General features: G+C 37.0%; 2 protein-coding genes across 2 annotated transcripts; one reads left to right on the forward strand and one right to left on the reverse strand.

Moving 5' to 3' along the window:
- Window positions 1-7,504: 7,504 nt before the first annotated feature.
- On the reverse strand, window positions 7,505-8,470 carry Or10ab5 (olfactory receptor family 10 subfamily AB member 5). Its single transcript, NM_001408795.1, is given in 1 exon segment — window positions 7,505-8,470. A coding segment is annotated over 1 exon segment (966 nt).
- A 14,394-nt stretch (window positions 8,471-22,864) lies between these two features.
- Window positions 22,865-23,809, forward strand: Or5p81 (olfactory receptor family 5 subfamily P member 81). The gene is given in 1 exon segment (NM_001000227.1): window positions 22,865-23,809. A coding segment is annotated over 1 exon segment (945 nt).
- Window positions 23,810-24,018: the final 209 nt, after the last annotated feature.

Here is a 24,018-nt window from a genome sequence, read left to right on the forward strand (position 1 = left end):
TATGTTCATCGCAGCCTTACTCATAATAGCCAGAAGCTGGAAAGAACCCAGATGCCCTTCAACAGAGGAATGGATACAGAAAATGTGGTACATCTACACAATGGAATATTACTCAGCTATCAAAAACAACGGCTTTATGAAATTCGTAGGCAAATGGTTGGAACTGGAAAATATCATCCTGAGTGGGCTAACCCAATCACAGAAAGACATACATGGTATGCACTCACTGATAAGTGGCTATTAGCCCAAATGCTTGAATTACCCTAGATGCCTAGAAGAAATGAAACTCAAGACGGATGATCAAAATGTGAATGCTTCACTCCTTCTCTAAAAGGGGAACAAGAATACCCTTGGCAGGGAAGAGAGAGGCAAAGATTAAAACAGAGACTGAAGGAACACCCATTCAGAGCCTGCCCCACATGTGGCCCATACATATACAGCCACCCAATTAGACAAGATGGATGAAGCAAAGAAGTGCAGACCGACAGGAGCCGGATGTAGATCCCTCCTGAGAGACACAGCCAGAATACAGCAAATACAGAGGCGAATGCCAGCAGCAAACCACTGAACTGAGAATAGGTCCCCCATTGAAGGAATCAGAGAAAGAACTGGAAGAGCTTGAAGGGGCTCGAGACCCCATATGTACAACAATGCCAAGCAACAGAGCTTCCAGGGACTACGCCACTACCTAAAGACTATACATGGACTGACCCTGGACTCTGACCTCATAGGTAGCAATGAATATCCTAGTAAGAGCACCAGTGGAAGGGGAAGCCCTGGGTCCTGCTAAGACTGAACCCCCAGTGAACCAGACTGTTGGGGGGAGGGCGGCAATGGGGGGAGGGTTGGGACTGGAACACCCATAAGGAAGGGGAGGGGGGGATCTTTGCCCGGAAACCAAAGAATTATTATTAAGTATTAAATAAATTAAAAAAAAAAGAAAACCAAAGGGAGACAAGGAGCCATAGATACAAGGATCACCAACAGAATACAAGAGATAGAAGAGCGAATTTCAGGAGCAGAAGATTCCATAGAAATCATTGACACAAAAATATACACAAAGGTAACAATATACAGACTCTGCAGACTGTGTTTACAAATTTTGAGTGAATACATATATACATAGAAACACACACACACACACACACACACACACACACACACACTTTAAGAAACAATAAAAAAATGAAGCCATGACAGTGAAAGAGAGCAAGGAAAGTTAGAAGGGAGAATATTAAAAGAGAAAGGGGAAGGTGAAATTATGCAATTATATTATGATTTAAAAAATAATTTAAAATCCAACATTATACACCTCAGAAAATTGAACTAATCTGAACACAGCTCCACTGGCTAGCTAACCAGCGGGAGGAGGGAAAGCAGACTCTTCATTTTAAAAGATGAGTCAGACAGACAGCCCATCCACCCAACATCAAAACAATCCCATGGCCCTCTCAGACCTCACATTGAGTTGCGGGTTTCAGTAAAACTGATTTCTCTGTCATATGGATTACCAGATACAATGTATGAGTTTTTTTTATTGGAATGAGCAAGTTCCTGAGTTTCCAAAATAAAATAGACACAGACTAAAACAGTTTCCCAGAAAAGTCAAGTTTGAAAATTCCTTAACTTTATACTCTTGCCTTGATCTAAAGAATTTTATGTATCTAAGATTGACTCAGGTATGGAAATGGGGTGAGGAGTTTTCAGCGCATTGTTTGGTGTTTCAGATAAGGTCTATGACCCCTGATCTCAGGGTGTCTTACAGAGACATCGAGAACAGCCATCTGCTTTACTAAGAAACCACTAGAGATTCCTCTGGATCACATATTCTTAAATACTGTGATGATCAACCATTGTCAACCTGGATTAGAACTTCATAGGAGAATATCTCTGGACATGCCTGTGAAGACTTTTCCAGAGAGAGTTATATAGGGAAGAAAGACATACCATGAGTGTGGGTGGCACAATCCTAATGGAATGAGGTCCTTGCCTTATTAAATAAAGTGAGAAAGAACAAGTAATTGAGTACCAGTGTTCATCTCCCTCTGATTACTGACTGAAGATACCTCATCTCCAGCCAAGATGATGAGATTTGTTCCTTCTTAAATCAGGATAAAAAGTAAATCCTTCCCTCCTTACATAAATTTTGTTGAGGATTTAGTCACAGAAATGATAAAAGCAATCAACATATTCCATGCTATGACAGATATGCCAGTATTAATATGGTATATATAAGCATACAGATGTCTCACTTTAGGGTTTTATTATCATTAAAATGAGAAATGAAAACCAGGTTTAGATTTAGTATTCACATTCTTCATCCTATAGCTTCCCTAGGTATATATTATAGCTATTTCGGTGCTTCTCAAAATATTTATGTTCCTTTAACAATTCATCTATAAATAATATATCATGAAATAGATGAGATGCTCCTGAACTCTCTTCAGAATGCATGTTTGTGTATGTTTATAGGATGTGTATGATAAACCTAGAATGATATGTTGATTTTATTTCTTTCCAAATATGTCAACCTTCAGTTACATTGATCATTTATAATTTTCTATTATTTGGGGGGGGACCAACTTCTTGACATGAATCAGTGATCTGTTATAGTATTCTGAGCTTTATGAATTTATACATGTCCATTTTTGAGATCAACTCTCAACAATTATTGTGCAACTTTAGAAGTATTCAATTCCCTGGCCTAATCTTAATTACACATCCTGTATTCTAGTCCAGTCTGATAAGTTCTCTAAACCATAGATCACCTTAACTGACCCCTCTCCTGAATTCCCAGACCTAGCCTATTTCACATATCTTGTGCTCAGATTTCTTCCAATGAGTCTGCTTAAGCCTGCTGCATTCCCAAAGTCCTGGAGAGTTTTATGTGAACTTGTCATAGAGTAGAGTTTTCCGAAAGGATAGTATTTCAATTGAGAAAATTCCTCTATGAGATCCAGCTGTCAGGAATTTTCTTAACACTATTGAAGGGGTGATGCTGCCCCTGGGCTGAATGGTCCTGGATTCTATAAGAAAGCAGACTGAAAAAGCCAGGAAGGAGCAAACCAGTAAACTGCATTCCTCCATGGGCTCTGCATCAGCTCCTGCCTCCAAATTTCTGCCCTGCTTGAGTTCTTATTCTGACTTCTTTTGTAATGAAATATGATGTGAAGCATGAGCTGAACAAATTCTTTCTTCCTCAAGTTGCGTTGGTAATGGTGTTTCATTACAACAATAACTCTAAGAAGGACACCCAATCTCAGCTGTGTATTATGTTCACCATCTCAGTCTAGTGAGCCTACCTAACTCTAGGACTGGACTCTATGCTCTACTCCAGTCTCGTAAGTTCTTGGGACCCTAGCCTGCGTGTATCCTTTTCAGTTTTCAGACATAGCTGACTCTACCTTACGAGTTCTGGGTACCTTGACTGCTATCTCCAACCCTCAAGACTAGCCAAGGATGGAAAACCTATATGCTGGCCTAACTTATGGAGTGCCTAAGATCCTAGCCCACCCATGTCAGACTCACATTTAGAGATATAGCAGATCAGGTAGTGAATATCAGTGCATTGCGCCAAGGATATTCAACTATGGGAAATGTGTGTGTGTGTGTGTGTGTGTGTGTGTGTGTGTGTGTGTAGTGTTGTGTTGTGTGTACAGGTGGACTAGGGTTTAGGGAATTCACCAATTGGGCTGGTACACATGACATATGACTGGCCTAAACATGGAGGTTGGGTACCTTGAAGATAGAAGTCACTGGTCTGATACTACTTCACTATTCTGAGGATATAAACATGTTGAGAAGTCTGTGACACAGTAGACAAACAGATTTAGGAAACAAGAGAATAACACCATCAGTGTCAGTAAAGGTCTGAATGGTGGCTTCTGTGTCATTCATGAAAATATACAGCATTGTTTTAGTGATGAAAACACATAAATATGACTACTGCACAACAAACACTTTATTATTATTCACAAAACCCATCAAAAAATATTCTCCAGTTTGAGTTGCTATGTGTGCACATTTTTGTGGAACCTTTCTATGTCCACAGCCAGCTGCTTTTTAGGTCTACCTCCACTGAATCTTTCAAACAACAAAAGTACACTGTTTACTGGCCTGCTCCCTAGACTCATTTTTTATTATCCAGGATTACCTGCCCAAGACTGACACTGTGCACAGTTAGCTGAGTTTCCCCACACCTATCACCAGTCAAGAAAATACCCCTTTATAATCCCTACAGAATTATTATATGATAGTAACTTCTCAATTGAGATTTCCCCAACTCAGATGATACTATCTTGTCTCAACTTGGCAAAAAAAACTAAAAGTAAAACAATATGATGATGGCAACAACCCAAACATTATGCAGAATCTGAAATGGAGATATCCATCAGGTCCCCTCCATGAGAGATCAGGGCACCTCAGGGGAAGAAGGGAAGGGAAGGTTTTCTGAGTCAGTGGTGATGGAGGACACCAGGAGGACATGGGTACATCAAATCAACTAAGAAGGACTCACGTGTTGTCGCACAGACTGAAACAGCAAGCACAGGACCTATATGTGTCTGCACCAGGTCCTCTGCTTACATGCTATAGCATATTAGGGATTTTTTGTGGGACTTCTAACAGTGGGAGCAAGTAAATCTCTGACCATTTTGCTTTCACTTGGGACTCTTTTCCTCTTATTGGGTTGCCTTGTTCAGCCTCAATCTAAGGGTTTTAGCCTTGCCTTATGAAATGTCATGTTTTGGATGCTGTCTCTTGGAGGACTATTCCTTTCTGAAGGGAGGGGCAGATCTGTGGGGAAAGAAAGTTAGAAGGGAGGAAAAACTATGGTCAGTATGAGAAAAGAATCTATTTTAAATAAAAAAGTGTATTAGTTTTCAAACTGAGCCTTAATAATTAACTAAATAAGAAGAGTAAAATGTTATTACATGGGGAAACACATACTTTGCTATTAAGAGGGGGCATTTGAGAAAATATTATGTGAAATGTTTGGATAGGAAGCCTTCAGTAGATTGTGATCCACAGTTGAGCAAAGAACAAGATGTGGAGTCCCCAAAGGTTCTGGCACCCTTTATGCTTAGGATACAAACTCTGGTCCCTACAAATTCCCTCACCAGCCTTCTGTCCAAAGTCACTTCTCTTTTCTGTTCTTGACCTTTCCAAAAATTCTTTAATTTAATTATTTTGGAATCATTTCTCTATCAGATCCACTATTTTCCTTCCTCCCAATCTTAATTAAATCTGGCTATCTCAGGAAATACAGTTTTCAAAGCTCTGTTGAGAAGATGCCACTTTTTTTTTCCTACTCTACTGACACTATTTCACACACTGTTGACAACTTCCTAGCTTCTCATTCCATTTCTAAATCATGCATTGGCCATCTTCATGATTAAACACTGATATCAGTAGTAGATGGTACCAGAAATATCACTCCCTGAGAGTCATACTGACAACTATTTTTCATTCCTCACTTCTTAACGACTTTGCCAGGTCTCAATTGTTTCTCTAACTCAAACTCGTTGTCCTGATGCAGAATCAGTACTGATACTCATCACATGGGGAGACATTAATATGGTGTGAAAATGATTAGATTCTTAGACCTCCTCATTTCTCCCCATAATTTACTTGAAAAGCTTTCTACAATATTTTCATTAAGGTTTTGGCTACATATGACATATCTGAACTCTCTGAATTTTATAAATGAGATGTTCTTTCTTTGTAATCTTTATCAATTTTAAAAATAGGATTATCATTTTGGGTACTAAAAACTGAACCTTGGACCCTCTTCTATGGAAGGCAAGAACTCTAACATCAACCTCTACCCACAGCACAAAATACTTATTTGAAGACTGAAAGATATCAATTTTGAACTATCTAACCTAGTGTGTTGTGGAGAAATGGAAAGAATATATTTCTGAGAGAGTTTTGTACACATTTCATAAAATCTGGTCTCTCTCTTTCTCTTATGCTGATATTCTCTTGTCTTCTATCCTGGCACCTTGAAAACTTTGCATTTTCCATCTACAAACCCTGTGTTCCTCTGGAACACCTGAGTTCATAGCTTTACATGTTCTGAAAGCCTTGGGAGTATCCCTACTTTTACAAGGACAGCTGTATCTCATAGACCTAAGCAAATAACTTTTCTCTGGCTCCAGAAAGAACTAGCAAATTCTTCAAACTTATGTCGTTCCTGCCTCAACCTCCTGAGTCCTGGGATTACCAAAGTGCAAAGGCATCATGTCAAGCCTTTGCTTATATAAACACTACTGAGTAATATGTTCTTTTATTCATTCATGTCTTATTTTCATTACTTACTCAAAATGAGTTAAACCAAAAAGTTTCTTATATTTTGAGTAGGCAAAACCATAAGAACCAGAAGAGTAGGAGGAACAATTCTAATAGCCAGGGGGCTTGAGAATACTACCTGAACCCAAGCCACAGAATCAACTAAAAGAATTTCTTTGAAATTCTTCTGTGTTGAGGTTATTTTCTCTCTTGAATTATAAATTTGTATTTTTTTAACAGTAATGTCTCTATTTCCCCTCTTCTCTTCTGTCTTCATTTCTCTTTTCTTTCTTTCTCATTTCCTCTCCTTTTCACTACTCCTTCCTCTTTTCTTCATCCTCATTCACTTTTAATTAAACATACTTTTGTTTTCTTTGTTCTGTTTTATAAACAAAGTAAATCACATCAAAATACGGCATTGCTACATCTGATCACTTTTTGAGATACAGTATGCCCTGCCGTTAAGAAGTACTGGGGTAACATTGTCTTGGAACTTGTAAGAGTGGTGAGCCAATAACTGGTCCAAATTCAGGCCCAGACCAGAAGAGGTATCCCATATTTACCACTGCAATGACTCCAGAAACCAGAGGGTGATCACCCCAGAAATCAAAATATATTTAATGAAATCCACAGTCAAATACTAGGCAAAATCATGGGAACTAGAAGTATGGGAGGAAAAATTCTTAGAGCCCAAGGGCTTGAGGACACTACATGAACATAACCCATAGAATCAACTAAGCAGGGTTGATCAAGGCTTAAAGCAACAAACACAGACCCTATATGGGTCCAAGCTAAGTCTTCCTCATATATGTTAAGACTGTGCAGCTTAGTGGGACCCCATAACAGTTTAAAGACATGTTTGAGTGTATTTCTCCACATATACAATATATACACACATATATTTTATTTTAATATTACATTGAGTTTTGTAGCAAGAAGACTAGAACTATACTAGATCTTATAACTAGAAAATAATAGCTAAAATCTGGATGTGGGGACTCATGCATTAATTTCTAACAAAGGCTGGCAGATTTCTGAGAGTTCAAGGTCAATCTGTCTATGTAGTGAGTTCTAGGCAATCTGGAGCTACTAAATGAGATCACCCATGTCCTAAACACATAACAAAACTAAGAAAAGTGAAAATAAGTGTTCATTTCACTAAAAACTGATCTTAATCCTTAAGTATTGTATTTTCTACTAACACCACACATACTTTTCAAATCTTCTGGGGTCTTTTATTTACCATTTTGGGGAAAAACCTGATTACATTGCCTATGTCTTTCCTCAAGGCTGACTGCATGCTTTTGTTCCTTAGACTGTAAATGATGGGGTTAAGCAGAGGTGTCAGAATGGTGTATGTCATCGCCAGCAGTGTGTTATCCTTAAAAGAGTAACTGTTTTTGGGCTTCAGATAGACAAAGCAAGCAAATCCATAATGTATGAACACCACTGTGAAATGGGAGGAGCAAGTTGAAAAGGTCTTATACCTTCCTTTGGCAGAGGGCATCTTTATAACTACTGTCACAATGAAGACATAAGAAACCATTATAAAAATAAAGCTGCCTACCAACACAAAGGCAGTAAATGCAAAAAGAATCACTTCATGATAAAAGGTTAAATTACAGGCAAGGGAGACCACAGGATCAATATCACAAAAAAAGTGCTGAATGATGTTGGAGTTACAAAAAGATAAGTTGAATATTGTGATGACAATACACAGAGAGACTGAGAAGCCAAGCACACCAGAGGCTATGATGAGCTGAAGGCAGATCTTCTGAGTCATCAGGATTGGATAATGCAGAGGGTTGTTGATGGCGGTGTAACGGTCATAGGACATGGCAGACAAGATGAAACAGTTATTGCCTCCCAAGCCAAAGAAGAAAAACATCTGAGTGGCACACTCAGGAAGAGAGATGGCCTTGCTCTTTGATATCAAGTCCACTAACATGCGGGGCAAGATCACCATAGTGGTGCATGTTTCTGAAAAGGACAGGGCAAAGAGGAAAAAGTACATGGGGGTATGAAGGTTGTGATTGAGTTTGATGGCCACCATGATGGATGCATTTGCTAAGAGAATGCTCACATGAGAGAGGAGAATCACAACAAAGAGTAGATTCTGCAGTTCTGGAAAACTGGAAAATCCCCACAGAAGGAACGTAGTCACTGTGGTGTGGTTGCCCATCCTCCTAGTGGTAATGATTTTGCACTAGAGTAGGATATATGTTTAAGGTAAAGACTCAGAGATGACTATGAAGAACTTGCACAATGATATCACCAAGATTTTAAACAGGGCACCTGAGTTAATATACTCAATAACCTTAAAGACACATGTATGCATGTGACTAGGGACAAAGTTAGGAATCAAAGTGATGCAAATATTTCTAGTATGTACATCTGTTGAAACCCCAATGAGTAGGCTTAAGTATCTTCTTGGTTTCTAGTCACAAAATGTTTCTTGCTATTTGTGTTCCTGAATCAGGATCTGCAGAAGTGGAAAAATATGTACAAAATTGCTTCCCTCTCACCCACTCAACTCTGTAACTCCATATTTTTTCAGTCCATTATTTTATATGATAGTATTCTGAATTGGATGAAAGAATAAAATAATCCATTTGCTTAAGTCATTTAAAGTGTACATTGCACTTGTCAAATATGTAAGGGAGATTAATAAAATTTTCTAACAAATTTTAGTATTGTCCTCAGGGTTGTTCTATTTGCACCTAAGTTCCTCATCATTCCCTGACTCCAAACAGTGACTGTATTAGTCAGGGTTCTCTGGAGGAATAGAACTGATAAAATTAAGCCGTATATCTTAAAATGAGTTTTATTAGAGTGGCTTGTGGCTGGCCCAACATTGGCGGTCTCAAGTTGGAAAGTCCAAGATCCTGATAGTTGTTCATTCTATGAGACTGGATATCTCAGCTGGTTAGCACTCGCCTTTTTGGGTCACAGAAAAGTAGGTTCTAACATAGTGAAGCAATGCCTCAGCAGCAGGATAGATGAACTTGTCAGTGAGAATGTGGGCAAGGAAGCAACCTTCCCTCTTCCATGTTATTTCACATAGCTTCCTGCCAGAGAATATAGCCAAGACTTGGGATAGATATTCTCACATCAAATGATCCAATCAATAAAAGCCAATCATAAATGTGCCTAGCTGCTTGGGTGTTAGTAGATTCCAGATGAAGTCAAATTGACAACCAAGATTACCCATCACAGTGACAGTTTTGAAAATAACCAAATGAGATTAAACAAACATGGGGTAATATCAGTCTGTTTTAAATAGACAATAATGCTACTACATTAATAGTTTATAACGAGATATTTCTTAGAACAAATCAATCACTTTGAACATTTTTTGAACATCACATTGGACTTACCTGGAGTTGAAGTAATTTCGAAAACACTGTTTCATTTCAGACTCCCAACATTGGTCATAATGGTTTGATCAACATTTTTTTCTACCTAATATACTTTAGGGGTTTTGCAGCAGAGTCTTGAAGGGAATGCTTTAAATTCCTGAGATCAGTTTTCACATCATATTTCAAACTCATTTATACTTTATTTTTCCACTGTAAGCAGAAATTGATGGGGAGAATGACAGGATTATAAATATTATTTTGATTTTAACTTCACTCACTGTTAAATCATAATAAGTTGAAGACTGAGAAAAAAGGTGGAGAGAAACAGAGAAAGAGATGCTGGCTGGAAATTATTCTAGAGAATTCACAGAGATTAATGAAAAACTAAGATGAGAGTTGCTATTATCTAGTTTACATGTTATTTGTAGTAATAAATGTCTGGCCAGGTAACCAGCATCTATTTAATTCAATGCACTGCAAAGAAAGTGAAGTTGCACAGTGGTCATGTAACCCTCATAAGTATATGTGGTAGGGATTATCATTTAGATTTACAAAGTATGGAAATTTAGCGAGGGTGGTTGAGTGGCTATTAGCAGTCATGACTTTTTCCATCTATTGACAAAATGCCTATCATGGGCATCTCTTTGCCTGAGAAATGGAGTGTAGATACAGCTCTTCAGATGTCTATGATGTGATAGTGCAGGGATGTTGTCCATTCGTCAGCAGAGGCCTGTGTGAGGAAATTATGGATCTAAGTGGACTGTATAATGGCATCTATGAACAACGTCAACAGAGAGACAATTAGAGGTATGTCTAATACAAAGGGCTTTCTGTGAGCAACAAAAGTTACCCAGCAATCTTCCCTGATCCTCTTGTGGTTTATCTTTTTTTTCCAACTTTTTTTATTGGACATTTTATTTATTTGCATTTCAAATGTTATGCCCTTTCCTGGTTTCCCCTCCGCAAACCCCTATCCCATCCCCCTCTCCCTGCTTTTATGAGGGTACTTCCCCACCTACTCACCCACTCCTACCTCACTGCCCTGCCATTCCCCTACACTGGGGCATTGAGCCTTCACAGGACCAAGGACCTCTCCTCCCACTGATGCCAGATAAGATCAGATTGTTTTTTACTCTGAAGGTGTCTCAATCTAGCTATCTCTAAAACAAAATCTTGTCCACTATAGTTCCTTCAGCTTTAGTTTACCTTTTCTGATTAGTTTCCTTTGGAAAATGCTTCAATCTCTTCTAAGTATAGAATGGAGATGTGCAACATCACATCATGTGATCCTTCAGTTGTTAATAGTATCTGTTGAGATTAATGAGATCACTTTCAGCTTGTTTATTCTTTTTATACTCAATACGTCACTTCCTGCATTCCAAATTCTGTATTCTTTTTTTAAATACAGGGTTATTGATAGAGATTGGTTATTTTTCCATAGAGTGAAATTGCATCTCCTAAGCTTAATAAAACACATACACACACACACGCACACACACACACACACACACACACACACACACACACACACATGCATGCATACACACACACACACACACACACTTCATTACTTCATTCTTCACACTGTGACCTAATGATAGTTTTCTAAGCACAGGTTATATTAATTAAACCATTCGTAATTTTAAAAATAATATATAGAAACCCACTGTTCATAGAGGGAAACTCAAATACCCCAGCCTGAATTTCAATGTTCTTTGAAAAAATAGAAAAGTTTATTTGTTCAGTCTCTGCTCTATTCATACCTATCATACACTCAAGCCAGATGTTGCACCCTGCCTTCCGATTGAAACCTATTTCCTCTGTTACTTTGCCTATTGTATTGTTTTTGTTCAACTCTTCCCTTTTCCACTGGAGTTTTACACATTTTTTCAATTCATTTGCTTCTGTGCATTTACATTTTTTCGGCTCTGGAATCCTAGCTAAGAATGCCTCCTCCATTTTACCGTGATCACTCATGAGTTTTGCAATAGTCTCTAGTATAGGCCTTCCTGTTTATAAAACCTTCCGTATCAAATCTACCACCGTAGTATGTCTCTTCTTTGTAAAAATTGTTGCCTGCACACTTTCTGTGTTAGTTATCTTACCATAGCTGGGACCTGAATGCCTGAAGAAAAATTCAAAGGGAAAACCTGTTTATTTGGCTCATAGTTTCATTCTTGAGAGTCGGACTCCATTGCTTAGGGCTTGGGGTGATGGTGACACAGGATATTATGCAAAAGGAGATTGCTCTCCTCAGAGAAACAGAGAGAGAATGCTTGCGTTTATCAGCTTCTATTCATCCATTTTTCAGACTGTGTGATGACCCAACGTACATTTAGGTCAGTTCTCTCCACCTTAGTCAATCCTTCTGAAAAGTCCCCACAGACACAGTGGTGTGCTTTACCATTAATTTAGTTTCTTCTAACTTTTTCTTTTTAACATTTCTGTTGTACAGCCCTCTGTATCAGCACAGTTACCCTAAGAGGTAAGCACTACTGCACTGTCTTCCTTTTGACAAGGAAACTATGGGCCAGAGAGGTACTTAGTTTGCAGGTCATTAGTGCACCTGGGCGCACTAATTTATGGCAAGGCAACAAGAGTCTGGAGAACTCTGTGTATTTAGACTATAACATTTACAAAATGCAAGGGTTGAACCATGGGTTCAAGGTCTTTACAAACCATCCTCATTTCCTGCTGCCAAGATCCCTTATGTATGAAACATTTCTTAATTTCCCAGTTTAGCAATTTATTCTTGATCTTCTGCTTGCCTGTGCTGTTGCTTTCACCTGCAGTGTCCTTTCTGACCAGAGGGATCAAACGTTACTTGCCCAAAATGTTACTTGCCCCAGGAAAGCTCCCTAAACCTCTCTGCTTCTCTTAATCATCTCTTTTGGGTTTCTAAACTATTTTAATTTGATGATATTTAAAGGTGTGTGGTATGTGTGTATGTGTGTGTAAAGAGGTGTGTGTGTGTGTGTAAAAACAAGCTTTATTTTATCATTTTAAGAAAGTGACCCATTTAAAATGTTGTATTCCCATCCTAGAATATAAATCTTGTGAATATAAGTTTTTTTATGACAGCTAGCTCAGTGGCTATATGGAATCTTAAGCTCTCCAGAAACTTTTCTACAAATAATGATTATGAATGTGTACTAATTCCTTCTAGTACAGTTTTTAATTGACTTGAATTCGCTGCATTTTGGCAGTTGACAGTTCTCCAAATGATCTCAGGACTCTGTGCTCTCAGCACTGTGAGTGATGTGCAGGCACTTTGCTCCTACCTGCTTACCTGCATTTATGAATGGTGGACAAACCAACAAGGTAACAGAAGTCTCAACTTCAGGAGTTTTTTTTTCTCAGACCCCAGGAGAAAATTATCTCTGCATGTCTAGACATTATCGCTTATTTCATTCAGTATGAAATCGCACCAAATGCACACAGTGGTCTTCTTTGAGAAACATCTCAGTATTATTTGAATCTGTGTTAAACACACACACACACACACACACACACACACACACACACACACACACACACACACACATTTTCCCTTATACTCAGGATAAGTTCTTGGTGTTTTCCAGAGTGTGATATCCGAGTACCAAGATAAGTAAAGTTTATACAGACATCAATGTTGGTTGATGATCTCATAATCATTTTGATACTTTTCATGTATGTGATTGTAGATTCCTTAATAAATTGTAGTAAAATGGAACAATGTCAGTGTAATGCCATTACAATCCATCCTTATCCTTGGCTACCATCAGAGAAAAAGAGAGATACTAACTGTACTGTAATAGCTGATATTTTCCCCTATTGTCCTTACCAGGGCTACATCTGGCTTTCCCCATCCTCTTCTGTCTGCTTTCAGTTCATCACTTCCATGTACACTTTTCTCCACTTCATCTCTATGAGAAAAAGAAAGGGGATTTCTGCAAATTCTTCCTGGGATTTTGTACATCACATAATACTGATATAAGCAGTGAAGATATTTTCCCACTCAAATGTCTGTGACATGTATCTTTAATATAGTTTCTTATAATTTAAGGCACTCTCTTCAGCATTGCTTACAGGTGGAGCTTGGAACACTGAAAGATTTAATGAGAGTCCTGGGGCCCCTGGAGATGATTATCTTGAGACTGCTTTAGATAATAGAAAATGTGAATTTATGGGTCTCTCATAGAATGCCCTGTCCAGCAAGTGCTTTCTAATTTCTGAGATTTGATATGGACTTCTGTGGTTTATTGTTTTTTATGAATATCTGGAAATGGCTGAAGATAAATTATTTAAAAAATCTTTGGGTACAATAGGCTCTGTGGGGCATATTTATTTTTTGACTTGGGAACTTCACCAAGTCCTTCAGCTTTCTGCTAGTGTATTTTCATGGTAAAGGAATGAGTATTATTTCTGGGGAAAACAAGCCAGTCAGGAAGAGATAGAACAAGAGATATAATCCTTGCCATACATTTCTCATACGGCAACTGTGTTTCAGAATACATTGCTTGTAAAATATATAAACTTTCATACTATTCCTTGCTTAGTGTACTTTTTATTTTACCTGTAAATGGTTTCTAAATGTCGATATCAACATCAAATTCTTTACCACTTATGGTATTATCAATCACATCTTATCTTCACTATTAATTCTTATAACTTCAGAATGTACAGCAAAACAGTCAATGCATTATTTCTTTCACAAACGAAATTAATGGCTGCGTGAATGGCTGTCTTCAAAGTGCTTGATAAACAAGACTGAGAACCTGAGTTTGATCCCCAGCATCCATGAGAAGAACTGCGTGCCCCTGCTCATAGTACTAGCACTATAAAAACTCCCTGGAATCCATTGGCCAGATACACAAATCTACTTGTAGAGTTCTAAGTCAATGAGAAATACTAATGAGCTCCTATGAAAGTAGCTTGTTTCTTATCAATAATGCCCAAGGTGACCTCTGGGCTACACACACACACACACACGATGAACACACGAACACACATATACAAACACACTCACACTACTAAATGAGTTTTATTTTTAAACTAAAACACAACATATAAATGGTTAAAATACTTATTTTTAAAATAAAATTTTAATTTATTTTAACTAATACAGAAAAGCTAAATAGTTTCATGACTGTGGATTTTTATGTGATTTGGTGAAAATACATAATGTGTACATTATATATTAATTTAAACATTGATAACTCCTCAAACATCCATCACATCTTTAAATTACATAATTACCAACTAAAAAATTAAAGGCCTTCATTGTAGAATTTCCACATACACATATGTCATGCTTTGGTGATATCCACTTTTTCCTCTTTCAGGTATTCATCTTCTCTTCTGCCCTACCTCAGTACTCTTCCCAGTAACTAATAATCCCTCTTTATGTTCAGACCACTTTTAAAAATAGTTTCTGCATATGAGAGAGACCATGGGATGTTTTCAATAATGTATTAGGCTCATTACAATTCTTCTCATTGCATGTATTTTTTCCTGCACACCACAGGGTTTGTAGAGACTGAATAATACCCTATGGTGCATATACAAAACTTTTTCTTTATCCATTCTTCTGTAGATAAGCTTCTAGGATAAATATTGGTACGATAAAGGTAGTTATGCAAATGGGTCTTGTGTGATAACTTCACTACCTTTAGATCTTTGTACTGAAATGGTATGTCCAGATGACTCAGACATATATAGAATTCCATATTATTTTATGTGGTGGTTGTGCTAATGTACGTGAACAGTATGTCTTAAATTCCATCAATTTTTCTACAAATTAGATAATTTCTTTACCAATGAATAAGATTCTATTGTGCATAAGTGTGATGCTTTCATTATTTTTGCTTTTAAGACTTACTATATGTGAATAAACTTTTACTCTCTTCAGATGCACCAGAAGAGGGCATCGGATTACATTACAGATGGTTGTGAGCAATCAGGTGGCTGCTGAGAATTGAACTGAGAACCTCTGGAAGAACAGTCAGTGCTCTTAACCACTGAGCCATCTCTGTAGACCTGTGTTATGCTTTCTTAATTCACCGATGTTCTGATAATCCTCCATACTGCTTCATGTCTAGACTACTATGCACAGTTCAAAAATAAACATGTGCTTCCAAGAATCTCTGTGGTCTTCTGAATTAGAATCCCTTGAAAAAATACTAGAGTGGTATGGATAGATCATATGGTAATTCTATTTATTAAGTGTATATGTGTGCATATGGGTGTGTGTGTGTGTGTGTGTGTGTGTGTGTGTGAGAGAGAGAGAGAGAGAGAGAGAGAGAGAGAGAGAGAGAGAGAGGGAGAGAGAGAGGGAGAGAGGGAGAGAAATGCAATAATTCATTTTATAAAATACTCTCCAGCATTTGTGGTCATTTATTTCATTTCTCTTTTTTATTTATGTTTCAAATGTTATCTGTTTTCCCTGTTTCTCATTCCTAACACCCCTATCCCATCTCCCTTCACACTTCTTCTATGTGGGTGTTCCCCGTCCCAAAATACCAACTCCTTCCTGCCTCCCTGCATTGACATTCCTGTACAATGGGGAATCCAGTGTTGGTCTCCTCCCATTGGTGCCAAACAAGGCCATCCTCTGCTACATGTACAGCTGGAGCCATGGGTCTGTCCATGTGTACTCTTTGGGTGGTGGTTTAGCCCTTGGGAGCTCTGGTTGGTATTGCTCTTAGGGAGTTGCAAGCCCTTTCAGCTCTTTAATCCTTTCCCTAACTCCTCCAATAGGGACCCTATTCTCAGTTCAATGCTTGGCTGCTAGCATTCCTCTCAGTATTTGTCATGCTCTGGCAGAGCCTCTTAGGAGACAGATATACCAGGCTCCTCTCAGCAGGCACTTCATGGAATCTGTATTACTGTTTGAGTTTGGTATCTGAGTATAGGATGGATCCCTGGGGCAGGCTCTGGATGGCCTTTCCTACAGTCTCTGCTCCAATTTTTTTCTCTGTATTTCCTCCTATTAATATTTTATTCACCTCTTTTAAAAAGGATTAAAGCTTCAGTACTATGATCATCCTTCTTGAGCTTCATGTGTTCTGTGGATTATATCATTGATTAATCCAAGCTTTTGGACTAATATTCACTTATCAGTGAGTGCATACCATGTGTGTCTATTTCTAATTGGGTTATCTCACTCAGGATGATATTTTCCAGTTCTAGCCATTTGCCTAAGAATTTCATGAAGTCATTGTTTTTGATAGCTGAGTTGTACTCCATTGTGTAGATGTACCACATTTTCTGTATCCATTCCTCTGTTGACAGGCATCTGGGTTCTTTCCAGCTTCTGGTTATTATAAATAAGGCTGCTATGAACATAGTGGAGCATGTGTCCTTGTTATATGTTGGAGCATTTTTTGTGTATATGCCCAGGAGTGGTATAGATGGGTCTAAAGGTAGTATTATATCCAATTTTCTGAGGAACCTCCAGATTGATTTCCAGAGTGACTATACCAGCTTGCAATCCCACCAGCAATGGAGGAGTCTTCTTCTTTCCAGCATCCTCATCCAGTGTTCCTCATCCTTGCCAGCATCTGTTATCACCTGAGTTTTTGATCTTTGCTATAAGATGCAATCTCAAGGTTGTTTTGATTTGCATTTCCCTGATGACTAAAGATCTTGAACATTTCTTTAGGTACTTCTAAGACATTTGATGTTCCTCAGCTGAGAATTCTTTGTTTAGCTCTGTACCCTGTTTTTAATAGGGTTATTTGACTCTCTGTAGTATAACTTCTAGAGTTCTCTGTATATATTGGATATTAGCCCTATATTGGATAAAGGATTGGTAAAGATCTTTTCCCAATCTGTTGACTGCCAGTTTGTCCTAAAGACAGTGTTCTTTGCCTTGCAGAAGCTTTGCAATTTTATGAGATCCCATTTGTAGATTCTTGATCTTAGAGCATAAGCTTTTGGTGTTCTGTTCAGGAAGTTTTCCCCAGTGTCCATGTGTTCGAGGCTTTTCCACCCATTTTCTTCTATGAGTTTGAGCATATCTAGTTTTATGTGGAACTTCTTGATCCACTTGGACTTAAACTTTGTACAGGGTGATAAGACTGGATCAATTTGCATTCTTCTACATGCTGACCCCCAGTGAACCAGCACCATTTGTTGAAAATGCTTTCTTTTTTCCATTGGATGATTTTAGCTCCTTTGTCAAAGATCAAGAGGCCATAGGAGCGTGGGTTCATTTCTGGGTCTTCAACTTTATTCCACTGATCCACCTGCCTGTCTTTGTACAAATACCATACAGTTTTTGTCACTACTGCTCTGTAATACAGCTTGAGGTCATGGATTGTGATTCCCCAAAAGTTCTTTTATTGTTGAGGATAGTTTCGCTATTCTGTTTTTTTGTTGTTGTTGTTGTTTTTTCAAGTGAATTTACAAATTGTTCTTTCTAACTCTATGAGGGATTGAGTTGGAATACTGATGGGGATTGCATTGAATCTGTAGATTGCTTTTGGCAAAATTGCCATTTTTACTACATTAATCCTGCCAATCCATGAGCATGGGAAATCCTTCCATCTTCTGAGATTTTGTTCAATTTCATTCTTCAGAGACTTGAAGTCCCTGTCACAAAGATCTTTCACTTGCTCAGTTAGTCACACTGAGGTATTTTATGTTTTTTCTGACTATTGAGAAAAGCGTCATTTCCCTAATTTCTTTCACAGACTGTTTATCCAGAGGAAGGCTACTGATTTGTTTGATTTCATTTTATAACAGGCCACTTTGCTAAATTGTTTATCAGGTGGAACTTTTGGGGTCAGTTAAGTATACTATCATATCCTCTGCATATAGTAATATTTTGACTTCTTTCTTTCCAATTTTTATCCCTCTGACCTCCTTTTGTTGTCTGATGGCTAAGATTTTGAGTACCATATTGAATAAGTAAGGATTGTTTCAAATTTCTCTCCATTTATTTTGATGTTGGCTATTGGTTTGCTGTATTTTGCTTTTTTTTCTTATTAAATTCGGTATTTCTTATTTACATTTCAAATGTTATTCCCTTTCCTAGTTTCCTGTCCATCAGCCCCCTAGCCCCTCCCCCTCCCCTTCTATATGGATGTTCCCTTCTCCATCCACCCCCCATTACTACCACCCACAACAATCCCCTACACTGTGTGTCCAGCCTTGGCAGGACCAAGGACTTCCCCTTCCACTGGTGTTCAAACAAGGCTACTCACTGCAATGTATTTTGCTTTTACTATGTTTAGGTATGGGCTTTGAATTCCTGATCTTTCCAAGAATTAGCATGAAGGGGTATTTCATTTTGTTAAATGCTTTCTCGGCATCTAATGAGATGTTAACATGTTTTTTTTTCTTTAGATTTGTTTACATAGTGGATTACATTGATGGATTCCCTTATATTGAACCATTCCTGCATCCCTAGGATGAAGCCTACTTGATCATGATAGATGATCACTTTGATGTATTCTTGGACTTGGTTTGTGAGAATTTCACTGAATATTTTTGCGCTGATATTCATAAGGGAAATTGGTTTGAAGTTCTCTTTCTTTGCTGGGTCTTTCTGTGGTCTAGGTATAAGCATAATTGTGGCGTCATAGAATTAGTAGGGTAGTGTTCTTTCTGTTTCTAGTTTGTGGAATACTTTGGACAGCATTGGTATTAGGTCTTCTTTGAAGGTTTAACAGAATTCTACACTAAATATATCTGGTCTGGGACTTTTTTTTTTTGGTTGGGAGGCTTTTAATAACTGCTTCTATTTCTTTAGGAGTTATGGGAACCTTTAGATGATTTATCTGATCCTGATTTCACTTGGGTATCTGATATCTGTCTAGAAAATATTCCATTTCATTCAGATTTTCCATTTTTATTGAATATAGGATTTTGTATTAGGATCTGATGATTTTTTGAATTTCCTCAGATTCTTTTGTTATGTCTCCCTTTTCATTTCTGATTTTGTTAATTTGGATACTCTCTGTGTGTCCTCTGGTTAGTCTGGCTAAGGGTTTATCTATCTTGTTGATTTTCTCAAAGAACCAGCTCCCGGTTTGTTGATTCTTTCTATAGTTCTTTTTGTTTCTATTTGGTTGATTTCAGCTCCCAATTTGATTATTTCAAGCCATCTACTCCCCTTGGGTGTATTTGCTTCTTTTTGTTCTAGAGCTATTGGATGTTCTGTCAAGCTGCTAATTTATGCTCTCTCCTGTTTCTTTTTGGAGGCACTCGGAGCTATGATTTTTCCTCTTAGCACTGCTTTCATTGTGTCCCATAAGTTTTGGTAAATTGTGCCTTCATTTTCTTTAAATTCTAAAAAGTCTTTAATTTCTTTCCTTATTTCTTCCTTACCAAGTTAGCAATAAAGAGAAAGTTGTTCAACTTCCATGAATATCTGTGCTTTCTATTGTTTTTGTTGTAATTGAAGACCAGGCTTAGTCTGTGGTGATCTGTTCTTCTTGTATCTGTTGAGAACTGTTTTGTGACTGATTATATGGTCAATTTTTGAGAACGTACCATGAGATGCTGAGAGCAAGGTATATTCTTTTGTTTTAGGATGAAATATTCTATAAATATTTGTTAAATCCATTTGGTTCATAACTTCTGTTAGTTTCTCTATGTCTCTAATTTCTGTTTCATGATCTGTCCATTGATGAGAATGGAGTGTTGAAATCTGCTATTATTTTGTGAGGTAAAATGTGTGCTTTGAGCTTTAGTAAGGTTTCTTTTACGTATGTAGGTGCCCTTGTATTTGGAACATAGATATTTAGGATTGAGAGTTCATCTTGGCAGATTTTTCCTTTGATGAATATGAAGTGTCCTTCCTTATCTTCTTTGATAACTTTTGGTTGAAAACTGATTTTATTTTGCTATTAGAATGGCTACTCTAGCTTTTTTGGGGGGGACTATTTGTTTGGAAAATTGTTTTCCAGCCTTTTACTATGAGATAGTGTCTGTCTTTGTCACTGAGGTGTATTTTTGTATCCAGCAAAATGCTGGGTCCTCTTTATGTATCTAGTATGTTAGTCTATATCATCTTTTTATTGCGGAATTGAGTTCATTGGTATTACGAGTTATTAAGGAAAATTGATTGTTGTTTCTTGTTATTTTTGTTTTTAGAGGCATTTATTTTTTTCATAATGAACTCAATATTGTTTCAATGGCCAAAAAGAATGAACACATTTTTTTCACATACTTATTTGCAGTTTTTTCTTATTATTTTAAGAAATGCTTGATTCATTATTATGCAGGTTATCTGTTTTATATTTGAGTTTGTTTTAGTTTGCTCTGAGTATTTTTTTATTGACTATAGGTACCAATCTACCATTAGATATTTAGTGGTCAAAATTTTAGCATACAAATTATTTGAGTGCTTCATTCTCTGCTCTATCAAATGAATATTGAGAATAAGAAAAAATCTCTATCCTTTCTTACTGTGAAGATCCTCTACATATAAAATGCTTAGCATAATTATTTGTACTAAGGGACATTAATAGAAATATTGGTTGTAATTATTGTAGTGATTGTCAAACCAACCCTCCAATAAAGGACCACAAGTGTTCTGAAATTAGGGGTAGCAAGAGAACTAGTATACCACAAGTCATTGGGCTGAAGAGTCAGTGTAATCCCATGACTACCTACATCAAGGGCACTAGTCAAGTGTGACACTTGTTCTGTATTTCCATTCTTGGAGACATCGATGCCATTTTTAAATTCTACTTCACTGTGTAATTTTAAAACATTCATGTACTGCCTTCTTATGCAATGATTAAAATGTATATTTCTGTTATTTAAATTTTAACTTAACATAAAGTTTCACTTCATGCTCCTTTGGGCTACTTGATGGAATACACTAAAGGTGGTAATTGAAATACTTATTGATAAATATATAGAGAATGAATGAAACTAGGTTTAGCTTTTATATTTTAAGTACATTATTTAGTACAATTATCAAAGTAACTTAGAAATAATTGTTCTTAGCAAAATTTTCATAGTATGATGTACTAAATAGTTAACAAATCCAAATGACTGTGCATGATCACCCAAGAGAAAAGAAAATAATAAATTGATCTCTTGAGAATTGATAGGATCTTGGGAGCTTACTTCTTGTACCCAGTGAATTGAATCGCTCAGTAGCTACCACAGGAAATAGTAATGTTCCAGTATACCTCAGAATTCACATATGAATCTTTAACATCTTTGGAATGTATCCCCCGAAGGAGACAAACGCTGAAAGATGACTATATAACCATGCAATCTTTCTCATTTCAAGGTAAGACTTTGGCTTTTTATAATGAATCTGGCTGAATGGTTTTAATGTATAAACTGAAAAAAATATTTATGTACTCAAAATAAAATTGTCTTAGCTATGGGTTGAGTATCTATTATGTTGTTTTCACACTGATTGGATAGATATTTCACATATGGTAAAACAACATTTTCTGTTTCAAATATATTAAAAATATCTAACCATTTTCAATAGATATTTTTTGATAGTTTAAAATTCCTGTATAGTTGGTATATGAAAAATAACTTTATTTATATAGGAAAATCTTACACAATACCTGTTAAAAAACTTTACAAAAAATTTCAATCATTTCTAGTATAAAGGAGTCTAAGATTATTTAACTTCAGTATAATATATCTGTTAAGTAGTTGGGTTCCAATTATTAAGGTTCTGATTCTGATTTTTAAAGGCTATAAATGACATCAAGTGAAATAATGTCTTTCAAAGTTATTAAAATAGTGATGAAGATAATATTTTAGGCAAATATAGTATCAGATTTAAAATCAATATATATATATATATGAAAATATGGCAATTTTATAAGTTACTGATTTGCATCTATGTGTAATCCTTAGATTCATGCTTATTTTAAAGAGGTATGTAAATAAATTAGCTGCTACTTAAGTATTTCTTATAAAACTTTATGCATTCATCTTTTACAACACACTACTGATTAATTTTGCTATTCTAATCAATTTATATGTTTATTTTTGCTTGAAGGAAATGGTAGAAGAGTATAACATGTAAACAAACAGGCTTTTATGAGAGGGAAGTTTTTAGGTGTATTGTGCTAACCACACTAAAGTTGTAGTGTCAACCTTGCAGGCAAGTAAATACAGTTGCTTTTACATTTTCAAATATAGTTGCATTATTTGTATATTAATGAAAATGAAACTAGCCATTGATAAATCCCTTCCTGCAATTTCTCCATCACAGCCTTGATCTGGCAGCACTACACTGTCCCATGGCTTTCGTGGAGAATGGGAACCATACTGCAGTGACAGAGTTCATTTTATTGGGATTAACAAATGACCCAGTCCTTAGAGTCATCCTCTTCACCATCATCCTGTGCATCTACCTGGTGACTGTGTCTGGGAACCTCAGTACCATCCTTCTCATCAGAGTGTCTCCTCAGCTCCATCACCCCATGTACTTTTTTCTCAGTCACTTGGCTTCTGTTGACATAGCCATCTCTTCTTCTGTCACACCAAATATGCTTGTCAACTTCCTGCTGGAGAGGAGCAGTATCTCCTATACTGGATGTGGTATCCAGCTTGGCTCTGCTGTTTTCTTTGGTGCTATTGAATGTTTCCTTCTGGCTGCCATGGCTTACGATCGTTTTGTGGCAATCTGCAACCCACTGCTTTATTTAACCAAAATGTCCACACAAGTCTGTATGCAGTTGCTTGTAGGGTCTTACATTGGTGGGTTTCTTCATGCTTCCTGCTTTACATTTTCTTTTGTTTCTTTTCTTTTCTGTGGTCCAAATAGTGTCAATCACTTTTTCTGTGATTTTACTCCTTTAGTTGAACTCACCTGTTCTGATAACAGTCTCCTCCTAATTCTTGATTCATTTTCTGCTGGCTCTATCATTGTGCTCACAGTGTTGATCATAGCCATTTCCTACACCTACATCCTCATCACCGTCTTGAAGATGCACTCCACCGAAGGTCGACACAAGGCTTTCTCTACATGCACTTCCCACCTAACTGCAGTCAGTTTGTTATATGGTACAGTCACATTTATTTATGTGATGCCCAAGTCCAGCTATTCCACGGACCAAAACAAAGTGGTGTCTGTGTTTTACATGGTGGTAATCCCCATGTTGAACCCCCTTATATACAGCCTCAGGAATAATGAGATTAAGGGTGCTCTGAAGAGACAGCTTGGTGAAAAAAATGTTTTCTAAGAGACATTAGTTATTTTGAAAGACGTCATAGAATAATGCCTCTTTGATATAATATTATATGGAGTTTTCTTGTTGAAAAGTGTTAATATATTATTAGCTTTTCAATAAATATGGGGGTTCAAGTTTCATGTAATATAGAACACCAGTTTTTTAATAAAATCAAGTTAAATTTTAAATTCAGGGCATAAATCTAATAATATAAATATAAA

Source organism: Rattus norvegicus, chromosome 1, assembly GCF_021556685.1.
Source record: "Rattus norvegicus strain SHRSP/BbbUtx chromosome 1, alternate assembly SHRSP_T2T, whole genome shotgun sequence".
NCBI classification, from domain to species: Eukaryota; Metazoa; Chordata; class Mammalia; order Rodentia; family Muridae; genus Rattus; species Rattus norvegicus.